General features: G+C 44.6%; 1 protein-coding gene across 1 annotated transcript in view; it reads right to left on the reverse strand.

Moving 5' to 3' along the window:
• LOC119595547 (PTB domain-containing engulfment adapter protein 1-like) overlaps positions 1-12,500 on the reverse strand; it is an 80,668-nt gene that overhangs the window by 36,284 nt on the left and 31,884 nt on the right. The window contains exon 3 of the mRNA XM_037944664.1: positions 9,890-9,961. Within this exon, the coding sequence (XP_037800592.1) occupies positions 9,890-9,894 (5 nt within the window). The 5' untranslated portion in view covers positions 9,895-9,961. The remainder of the gene's footprint in view (positions 1-9,889; positions 9,962-12,500) is intronic.

Below are 12,500 nucleotides of genomic sequence, written 5' to 3' on the forward strand. Positions count from 1 at the left end.
AGGAAGAAGAGAGAGAGAGAGAGAGAGAGAGAGAGAGAGGGAGAGAGAGGAGAGAGAGAGAGAGAGAGAGAGAGAGAGAGAGAGGAGGAGAGGAGAGGAGAGGAGAGAGAGAGAGAGAGAGAGAGAGAGAGAGAGAGAGAGAGAGAGAGAGAAGGAGGAGAAGGAGAAGGAGAGGGAGAGGAAGAAGGAGCGAGAGAGAAAGAGGGAGAGGGAGAGGGAGAGGGAGAGGGAGAGGAAGAGGAAGAGGGAGAGGAAGAGGGAAAGTGAGAGTGAGAGGGAGGTGCCTTCCGCATACACAATGTTCCAACGACCTCATCGATCGAACCAGACACTACATCTTCACATGACGTACAAATTGTATAAACAAAAAGTGATTAAGTGTAAAAGAAATCATTCTAGTTGCAGACAAACAATGCCACAATACTCACAGCGTTAAAAAAATCATAACCATTAAAAAAAAAAAAACTCAATACTCACAACAATAATATCAATCAGCCTTATCCTTGAACCGTGTCCTAAAGTCATGCTAACTCAGTGAGGGAAGGATGAAAAGAAAGAAAGGGGAGGGGGAAAAGGAAAGGGAAGTAGGGGAGGGGGCGAGGGAGGAAGGGGAGGGGGAGGAGAAGAGGGAAGGAGGGGAGGGGGAAAAGAGGGAAGGAGGGGGGAGGAGAGTGAAGAAGGCGGGAGACGGATGATGGAACAGGGAGGGAGGGGGCACAACGGGAGGAAGAGGGGAATGGGGAGGGGAAGGCGGAGGACAGAACGGGGAAGAGACCGTAGAATGGGAGGGAGAGGGAAGGAGGATCGGTGGAACGGAGGGTAACATAGATAAGAGAAGGTGGAAGCGGAGGGAGATTACAGAATTGGAGGAAGAGGAGAAGGGGGGGGGAGAACAGAAGGAGAAGGAGTAGTCCATCTCTCCCCTCCTTTCCCTCCACAAGGCCAAGGGGACTTCACAGGAGGATGCAAGATTCCGACAGAAGGCGAGGAGGGAGGGGGTGCAGGGCACTCCTTGCTCGCCCTTGAGAGAACCCGACACTACATGGGAGCCCAACGAGTACACACACACACACACACACACACACACACACACACACACACCACACACACACACACACACACACACACACACACACACATACACACACACACACACACACACACACACACACACACACGCACACACACACACACACACACACACACACACACACACACACACACACAACACACACACACGCAGACGCACACACACACACACGCAGACACACACACACACACACGTATATTGAACCTGAGTCGTTTGAAGAAAGAGGAACCCTATAGAGAGAGAGAAAAAAAAACGAAATCGTATATTTCACCCTCTTTGTGATAATGAATCTTCATAAACTCCTAATATAGAAGAAAAAATATAATATGGTATATGACGTCATAATGGCATTTAGGAAATTCGAGGTGAAAACGAGGTGCCAAGTGACAACTTTTTTTTCAAGATGGTCGCAAGGTAATCTGATATTACAAATAGAGGTTGCATCACTGGGATGAGGAAGAGTAATTTCTCTGCCAGTGAAATAACCAGAGAGCCAGGTATCTCCCACTCGATGGTATTCAACTGAATAAGGTGGGAGGAGGAGCGGCACCCTGAACGACCGCCCTCGTTCCGGATGCACCTCCACCAATGCAACCTACAGCTCCCGCTAACAAGCTGCACGGTGCAGAGATAACAGGTATCATGAAAAAAAAATTCAGTTTGTTCATAAATTAATTTAGTTCAAATGTTGATATAGCTCTACGTTTATACATAATAGTGCCCTATATGTCATATTTGAGTTCTGATATCTATCATTATTTACTTTTCAGATGTGACAGACGAAATATCTATGAAACGGCGGGGGTGGCCATGTGACCTGTAACATGTGGGGATGGATTTCATGCATGGTGTTGGTGAACTCGCCGGAGATTCAGTTTAGACAAATGTTTTGAATTGTTAGAAAAATATTCCTCCCATCAGTACGTTGCTCTGCCTTGGTCCTTTCCAGAAACAATCATAATCGTGCCGGTAACTGCCCAATACACACGTCAAGGGCAGTTACAAAGTGGTTCGGCGACCAAATCCACATGGAAGGCCTTCTGCGGCCAAGCAAGGTACGTGACTCAAACCCGATGAAAAATGTTTGGGCGAATATTTTGGGAAAATATTTTGGCTAATGAAAGAAGCTCCCAATATCTAACAGATCGAGCTGAAAGGAAAGGAAAGTATTACGGAGGAAATCGGAACACCACTTAATGTCACCTCTGTCCCGGGGATTAGACAGGGTTTTGTTCTTATTATAAGTATGGCTGTCCCCAGTATTGGTCTTTCTTTTCTACAATTGTTACTGTTTTTCTTTTTACAAATAAAGCGAGAAAAAATCTCTTCGAAATTAATAAGCACCCTACCAATTAGTCGATTCACTGAAGCCCCAGCCCCCCCCCCCCAAAAGGAAAAAAAAAAAAAAAAAAAAAAAAAAAAAAAAAAAAAAAAAAAAAAAAAATATATATATATATATATATATATATATATATATATATATATATATATATATATATATATATGTATGTATACTTATCTATCTATATGTTTTTTTCTGTCAACAACAAGCTATATTTTTATGCGATAAAATATAAAACCAATGATTCTAAATAAAATGTTAACCTCAGTTCCTCAGCACACACGCACATATATAGTCATCTATGTAACCTACTTTTTTACCTTCAGTTAATGTTCTAAAATGACTGCATATTTCCTGTTTTTTGAATCAATGTATAGTTCTGACAAAAAAAACAAAGGTAATTTTATTAATTAAAAATATATCAAGATAACATACGATAACTTTGATTTTGTGACAAAACAGAAGTATGCCATTTTTATCTACACCTACGCATATACTGTTCACGGATGCGCATTGGCAAGCAGAAGGAAATAGAGACTGAATAAATGACAAAAGGAGAGCGAGAGATGACCTGGCCATTGCATCAGAATGAACAAGTTTTTTTCTCCAAGGTATCCGATATATAGCACATGTATTGGGCGTAAGTTCTTGATATTCACCCTCTTTGGAACCACCCAGCTAGTAGTTGCTCGAGTTGAAACAAGCAAACGTGTATTATCTCACTCGGCTGTTCTCTGTGGATGGCCCCTCAGAGAATAATAATAGCGAAAACTATGGTCAGATATTAGCACAAGACAAAGGCATTCAGATGAACCGAAACGAATTATACAAGTATCTTTTATCACCAAGTATTGACCTCGTATTTTCATAAACGTTGCGAGCGCGCGCACGCACGCACGCACGCACGCACGCACGCACGCACGCACACACACACACACACACACACACACACACACACACACACACACACACACACACACACACACACACACACACAAAGCAACAACGATGTTGCTTATCTATGTATGGTTGCTGTATCAAAAGCATCTATGTGAAGCCCTACTGCGGTTTTGCGTTCAGATGTTCTAAAATGAAGAATAGAATGTAGCATGTTTTCTGTTTACTTATTCAGTGTTTAGTGGCGAAAAGAAAAAAACACAGTCGCTTCATTAGTTCGGTTAGCCACTACTAGATAGTGAAGCCTATGGGAAGCATTTACACAAAGGTATTTTTATTTGATTTAGCTGCCATTCTTAGATGTTTCAAGAAAGAAGCATTTTTAGGTTTCAAGAAATATGTAGCTATAATTGATACTTGCTGTGCTGAAAGGAGGGAGAAATGTTGCCTCACCGTCCACAAACACTTCCAGGAAATCGCATTTGAAAAATATCCCACTACAAAGACAACGATAACTAATACTACCCGTTTTGTTATCACTTGTGTGAAGAAAACGAAAGATGAAATGGCTTACCTAGTTTCCAAAAATAGATACTAATACACTAAATGGTCATATATTATACCTATCTTACTCTTTGTTACAAACAGCCTAGGGTATTCACCTCATTCATAAAAATGCTGATGTCCAGAAGTGGGACCCAGCAAGTGTACTGAAATATAATTCCGCAACTGTAAGAAGCATGTGTACATGTGGCTGTGCCTGTCTGTATATGTATATTAATATGTGAATGCGTATGCTCATGTGTATATATGTGCATATCTACAATAATATGTGTGTGTAAGCCAAGCATAAATAATTATAATTCGATGCCAATACAAATGCAATGCGTAATACGCAAAAAACACCCGGAAATGAATCGATGCAGTTTAAGAATCAGTCTATAAAAAGGAGAAAAAAAACTGAAAGAAAAAAAAAACACCACAGCGTACCAAGAAGACCCCGTCTAGCGAGTGCGTATGAGTGAGCGCGCGTGTGTGCGTGCGTGCGTGCTGGTGTCTGAGAACGTGTGCTTCCGTGTTTACGTGTGAGTGTGGGTGGGTGTGCATGGGAGAGTGAAGTGTGTGTGTGTGTGTGTGTGTGTGTGTGTGTGTGTGTGTGTGTGTGTGTGTGTGTGTGTGTGTGTGTGTGTGTGTGAGTGAGAGTGAAGTGAGAGGAGAGAGAGAGAGAGAGAGACAGAGACAGAGAGAGAGAGAGAGAGAGAGAGAGAGAGAGAGAGAGAGAGAAGAGAGAGAGAGAGAGAGGAAGACGAGAGAGAGAGAGAGAAGAGGAGGAGAGAGAGAGGAGAGAGAGAGAGGAGAGAGAAGAAGAGAGAGAGAGAGAGAGAGAGAGAGACGAGAGACAGAGAAGAGAAGAGAGAAGAGAAGAGAAGAGAGAGAGGGGACAGAGACAGAGAGAGAGGGAGGGAGAGAGAGAGAGAGAGTTAGAGAAGAGAGAGAAGAGAGAGAGAGAGAGAGAAGGGAGGGAGAGAGAGAGAGAGAGAGAGAGAGAGAGAGAGAGACGAGAGAGTGAGAAGAGAGAAGGGGCGAGAAAGAAAGAGAGGAAAAAAAAAGGAGAGAAAGACAAAAGAGACAAAAGCAACGAAGATACAGCAAGGAAGAAGAAAGAAGAAACGAGATATGAGGAGAGGAACGAGAAGAGAGGAGAGTAAGAGGGGAGGGGAGAGGACAGAGAGACAAATACGGCAAACCGTATAATCTCACAGCAAGAAACATCTGAACAAAACAACTAATACTACCGGCAAGGACACCCAGTTTACAAAGACCAGCGTGCACCCACCTGTCCCAAGTTTTTTTTGGTGGTGCTGCCGGGTGACCTTTGTATTAAAACATAAAAATAAATTGACGCAATCACGCGTAAGAACCGATCATTGATTTGCCTTGGGCCGGGAAATGTCTTGCCCGCTTTGGTCTCTCGACTGTCTGGTTCTCTTTCGCTGTCAATTAACCCCTTTATCTTCTTCACATTCTTTCTCTAACCTAGTCGCTCGTTTCGCTCTGACCAAGTAACTACACAGAGAGAAAAAAAAATAATTTAAAATATTTAGATATAGGATATATATGCACACACACAAGATTATCATCGCAATTTCAAGAATGTCTATATGCATATAAACACCTATACCCACGCTCACACTCAGCTGCACACACACAAGCACGCGCACACACTCGCTCACTTTCACTTGCACTCTTATACTCCACACACACACACACACACACACACACACACACACACACACACACACACACACACACACACACACACACACACACACACACACACACACAGAGTACATATACAGCATACACATCACCTACCACAGGCAGCCCCGCTTCGCCCGCATGCGGCCCTAGCGACGCCTCCCGCCCACGCTCGACACCTCCACGGGCGAAACGAGGGAGCCGATCCTTGCTGGCCGCCCACAGCATCCCTGACCCGCCTGATCCCGAGGCTTGCACCGCCGGGCAGGAGAGGGCCAGCCGGGCAGGGGGCAAGGTCGCCCGGCGTGGCAACGAGAGACACGCGGGAGACAACGATTGGGGAATGCACGGGCGGGAGGATAAGAAGGTCGCTCGGAGTATAAAAGTGGGGGGGGGGGCGCACGCAATCATACAGGCACAGATATGCACACGTGTGTATGTGTGTATGTATGCATTTATGCATGCATGTATGTATGTATGCATGTATTCATCATTGTATGTATTCATTTATATATGTATGTATGCTGAATATGTATATATATATTTTTTTTTCTCTCTTTTTTTTAATAAATGCACGCAAACACAAAGATAAGAATCAGATTACTAAAGCAAAGCTAGAAACGTCGACAAAGGAACAGTACAGGGTAAGATAAGAAACAAAACCCATAAATGAAAAGAAAAATACGATAAACCGTAAGAACAGAGAAAACAGCGACAGAAAACAAGAAGGCAGCGAGAGAAGCCCGGAGAATGGAAAGAAGGAAAGGTTAGCAGGATGGAAAGTAGGTTACGCGGAAAAAGGGCGGGAAAGTTGCGCGACGGAGCGACAGCGACGACTACGAGTCCCAGCTGCTATGGCGTGGGCGTGAGGCTGTGCTTGCCAATGTGAGTGGCGACGGAGTACATTGTATATGTGGGGGAGGGGGGGAGGGAGTGTCGAAGGGGTACATGAGGGGGGGGGGGGTGAAGGTGCGTATACGGGGGAGTTGCGTGTGGGGGGGGGGGGAGTTGCGTGTGTGTGTGTGTGGGGGGGGGGGGGTTGCGTGGGAAGGAAGGTGCGTGTGGTAGGGTGTGTGTGTGTGTGTGTGTGTGTGTGTGTGTGTGTGTGTGTGTGTGTGTGTGTGTGTGTGTGTGTGTGTGTGTGTGTGTGTGTGTGTGTGTGTGTGTGAAGGGGGAGGGAGTACGTGTACATGTCAACACTGACTGTATCTATGCACAGTAAATACAGATCAGCGTTTTTTAATCAACAATTAATTCCAAACTATAAAAAGAACATAATAATAAAGGATGATAAAAATCCATGCGCGACCTCCAAACCAAGAGTCAAAAAATAGAATTAACAATTCGCTTCATGGTTTTCATAAATGACCAAGAACAAACACAATAAATATTAATATTAGAACAAAATTTGTCTCGTTTTTTCAATCCAAGTGTCAGTCTCGAATCAGCTGTTGTTATGTAGTGTTATTAATTATTGGAGTTCATTAAGAAGCTATTGCTCTGATAAAAACATAACCAAAAAAATTGTTTTCATATAACTAATGGTGTACCTTTTCCTTGTATTAGAAAATAGCTGAAAATCGTTAATATATAGTACATAATATAAGTATAAGTAAGTGTTTCTCAAAGTCACTTATGACGACGCTAACGATGGGGACCATGATGATGACGACGACAACGATGATGCTGATTTATATAGCAGAAATAATAATAACACGAGGAAAAGGAGAAGAAAATGCTGATGAAACAGGAACAGGAACATATGACAAAAATAAAGAAAATTCCAATACCACTAATGGTAAAACCAGTTGTTGTTTGACGTCCTAACCTTGGACAAGTTTCAAAGGCAAATCTCGCAACATCCTCGATTACCCAGACAATACAACGAAATTTAAATAAATACATACACAAACAAGAAAAAAAAAACACTGGATATATTACACTGAAAAATATACAGAAAAACAATAGAAAACAAAGGGCGTGACCGTAAGCTTGGCGCCAAAGTAGTTGGAACAAAGGGGAGGAGTGAGGGGGAGTGACGTGGGGGAGGGAGAAGGGGAAGAGCAGGGAAAGAGGAGAAAGGGAAAGGGAAGGATAGACAGAGGGAAGGAGCAAAGGGCAGGGAAGAAGGGAGGGAGAAGCAGGGAGGATGCAGACTTTCCTAAAGCCAAGGGGAAACACCCCCCTCCCCCTAGTCTCATCCTTGGCACGAGAATGAGGGAGGGAGGGGGAGGTGGATAAGGACGGGAGTCGGAGGGGAGGGCAGAAAGGGAAGAGAGAGATGAGAGGACAGAGGGAGAGAGGATGGGAGGGAAGGACAGGAGGATAGAAGGGAGGGAGGGAGGGAGGGAGGGGGAGGGAGGGAGGGAGGGAGGGGAGGAAGAGGAAAGAGAGGGGGAGAGAGAGAGAGAGAGAGAGAGAGAGAGGAGAGAGAGAGAGAGAGAGAGAGAGAGAGAGAGAGAGAGGAGTGAGAGGGAGGGAGGAGAGAGAGAGGAGGGAGAGAGAAGGGAGAGAGAGAGAGGGAGAGAGAGAGAGAGAGAGAGGAGAGAGAGAGAGAGAGAGGAGAGAGAGAGAGAGAGAGGAGAGAGGGAGAGGGAGAGAGAGAGAGAGGGAGAGGGAGAGAGAGAGAGGGAGGGAGGGACAGGGAGGGAGGGAGAGGGTGAGAGGGAGAGAGAGGAGAGGAGAGAGAGAGAGAGAGGAGAGAGAGAGAGAGAGAGAGAGAGAGAGAGAGAGCAAACTAAGTAAAATAAATAAATAAATAAATAAATAATAAATAAAAAGGCAGACAGACAGACTGAGGCAGAGACAGACAGAGAAAGAAAGACAGACACACAGCGTACGCACATGAAAGGTTCAAGAAAGAAAAAAAGTAATCGAGGCTGCACACCAATCACACCGGGAGAGAGAGAGAAGCCAAAGAAACACTTCCCCGCACCACGTCCCGGAGATCAATTCCTACTCGCGTTGAAATCACTTACTCACTCACTCTCAAACATACACATTCACTCACACACTCACAGTCTGTCAGTCACACCCTCACTCACTCACTCACTCACTCACTCACTCACTCTCTCTGCCCCCGCCCTCCATTCCTCTATCTAGGATTAGGGGCGGGGCGAGGGGGGTGGGGGCTGAACAAGGACTTCACGTATCAGCATGGTAGCCTTTATGTGGGTCCCTAATCAGGAACCCTCCCCCCTTCTCTCTCTCCCAATCATCCCCCCAATTATCTCACCCGCTCCCCACCCCTCCTCATCACCCCTACCCTACATTCCTCCCTTCCCCATCACCCCTACCCTACATTCCTCCCTTCCCCATCACCCCTACCCTACATTCCTCCCTTCCCCATCACCCCTACCCTACATTCCTCCCTTCCCCATCACCCCTACCCTACATTCCTCCCTTCCCTATTAACCAAGTCTACTCGCCTCCCTATCAGCCCCCTCCTCTCCTCCCCTACCTATATCCCTGCCCTTTCCTCACCCAGTGGCACAGTGTCCTTCGTCAGACGTTATTTGCCTTCCTGGCAGGATTCCCTGCCTCCCTGCCGTTGCAACCCCTACTGTTGCAGAGAGCTGCTCTTCTCTTTGCCCCATTTTTCTCGCTACCTTGTCTCTGTCTTCCTTTTACCTTCCCTATGCTCCACATTTGCCCTGCCTGTGCTTTCCCTTTAACCTGCCTATACCTTCCTTTTACCCTCCCTTTACTCTCCCTTTGTCTCTACCTTCCTTTTCCCACCCCACAAGCAACCCACGAGAACCATGTCACTGACCCATCCATCTAGATCCCGGGCAAGATACGTTGCATAATAAACAAACGAATATGGTATGTGCATAAACACTTACATTGCAACATAAGCATATCTACGCAAATCTACATCAATAAACATAACTGTAACTATAAACACCTGCGGCGGCGTGTGCGGACCAATCGTATCACAGGAGAAATATGTGCATATATAATTACAAATGCATGTATACAATCACAAGAACATTAAGCAGACACACAAAGACATGTACGTACATAACAAAAACACGTACACATTATAACCATGCACACAAGACGGTACTGCAATACGTATACACTCTTATACGCAAACAGGCACATGGACAGACACAAGGCGCACACAAACACACGGATACAAACAGCGCAAGCATACACACACGTGCCCCAAGCTCTGCCCCGGCCTAAGCAAGCCCCAGGACTCCAGCGAGGCCGTTCCCTTGGCCAGCGCAAGCACCCCCAGCGTCGCTGTCGCCGCCGCCGCCGCCGCCAGCGGACAGAACAAGAGGCTCGCTTACCCCATCACGTCGACCTGGAAGTCCTGCGGGCCCACTGAGGTTACACTTGAGGATCACGGCTCACGGACGCACCTGCGGAGGAAGGAAGGGGTCTGCGGTTAGTGCACCTTTTGGCCTATCTGTCGAGAGGCGGGAGGCGAGGTTATTATCTGTTATCTCTCGATTAACGTCGCCGTTATCACTGCTCCCTCTTTCTCTCTCGTGTTGCAACGAGATAGCGCAAAACAGTAAATAATAAGATTTTTTTTTCTTCTTCTTCTTGTAACTCGGAAAAAATAGCAATGAATTACACAATAAAAAAAAACACATAATAATAAAGGATAATAAAAATCATGTACGACCTCCAAACCAAGACAGACAAAAAAGGAATGAAAAAACAGAAGAACCACTCCCGTCAAAAAAATCCAACAGACAAGGGACAAGGTGAACAACACCTCAACCAACAAAAAAAATCAACAAATAAACAAACAAACAGCACAAAACAAATCAACGTACATGAGCCAAACAAGGCGAACTGTTCAGCCAAACCAAGAAGACCTGAACAAAGAAAGACAAAGGTCAGAGAACAGGAAAGTTGTGCAACCGACGCTGAACGGTGAACAAGCAAGAACAGGACTTGCACTTACTCTGATCAACAAATAACCTAAGAATGAACACGTGTTATACCCCTGATTCGAAGGCTTAGGATTGATGGGGGGTGGGGGGTGGAGGGGTGATGGTGGTGATTATGGTGATGGTAGCGATTGTAAAGATGATGATGATGATGATGATGATGATGATGATGATCATGATCATCATCATCATCATCATCCTCTTTTCCTCCTCCTCCTCCTCCTCCTCATCATCATCATCATCATCATCATCATCATCATCATCATCATCATCATCATCATCATCATCATCATCATCATCATCATCATCATCATCATCATCATCATGAAGAGGAGGAAGAAGAGGAGGAGGTAGAAGTAGATGATTTAGAAGATGAAGAGGAGTTAGAAGAGGAGGAGGATGGGGGAGGTGAGGAGAACGAGAAGAGACGAGATAACAAGGAAAGAGAGAAAAGAGAAACAACGACGACGAAGCAGAAGAAGAAAAAGTTAAAGAAGAAGCAGATGATGATGAAGAAACAGAAGCAGAAAAAGACGGAGAAGTTGCTAAACAGGGAGAAGTTGAACACAAATAAAGGAATGACCACGAAACAAGGGAAAAAACACGAAGGTAGACACGGCTGACACAGGCATGAAGCACGAACACAACATCAAGGCAGAGGGGAGGGGGGGAGAGGGGGAAAGGGAACGGGGCGTCTGGTCAGGGCCAGGGAAAGTACCCCGCAAACCCAGAGCGCAGTGAACCCTTTTAACACACGCGCGAACACGCGAACACACACACACACACACACACACACACACACACACACACACACACACACACACACACACACACACACACACACACACACACACACACACACATACACACACACACACGCACGCACGCACGCACACACACACACACTCTAACAGATATATGCCCACTCTCACTATCTCAGCCATGCCCTGGCGGAAGGCGCGGATGCACATGCACACACACACAATAGTTTCATCTCCATGGCCATCGGAGAAAGTGTGGGCCCGCAGGGGAAGATTCCGTTCGGGGACCGGTTTTGAGCTACTCTTTGGAAAATGCGTGAAATGCCTGGAGACTCAACGAAACACATAACACCGACGACTGAACAACATGGAAGCAATAAACAAGGTTAATACTATATTATACAAAGGCGTCTGGGATGAAAGAAACAAGCAAACACGCACGCACACACACGAGACATGGGATCAAGGTCTCCATTCTCCAACACTCACGTGTGCATCAATATGCCTTTCTTGCACGCGACCCTGTTCCTGCATAAAGCGACGTTACATAACATTACATAATGTTTATAAAACGTTTATTGGTAATTTTGCATTACTTATCATTTGATTATAATTTAGCTGATCAACAAATATATGAAGGCATTTATGCATATATATATATATATATATATATATATATATATATATATATATATATATGTTATATATAATATTATAATATATATATATATAAAATTTTATAATAATTTTAATATATATATATAATATAGTGTTTTTGGTTTATATACAATATGAAGTGCATGCAAAATACCTACAGGTTGCTATGTTGCAACTCAGCCTGTTCCCCTGTCTGCCTGCTGGAGGATGAATGGTGACGTATTTAGTAGATGCATGTATGTATGATGATGTATGTATGATGATGTTGTAGAGGATTTTGTATGTGGGGTTTATGTTGTATGTAGTATGTAGCATGTATTTTTGTAGTATGATGCATGTTGCATGTATTTATAAGCAGTGAGTGTAATCCTAGTCCAAGTCGCTTGATTTTGCAATATTTTTTCAAGTCTTCCGTTACGGTCATTTCCTTCTGAGCTTATGCAATCTCTCACGCGTTATTCTCCATGGCGTTTCATTCACGGTCATGAGTTGCCTATAGGCTCTTTTCAGTACCTCATTTTCCTTGTTTTTTACCGAGATTTTCGAATCACGGAATGCCAAAACCATTTTTATTGTCAAAG

The sequence above is a fragment of the Penaeus monodon genome, chromosome 36, assembly GCF_015228065.2.
Source record: "Penaeus monodon isolate SGIC_2016 chromosome 36, NSTDA_Pmon_1, whole genome shotgun sequence".
NCBI lineage: Eukaryota > Metazoa > Arthropoda > Malacostraca > Decapoda > Penaeidae > Penaeus > Penaeus monodon.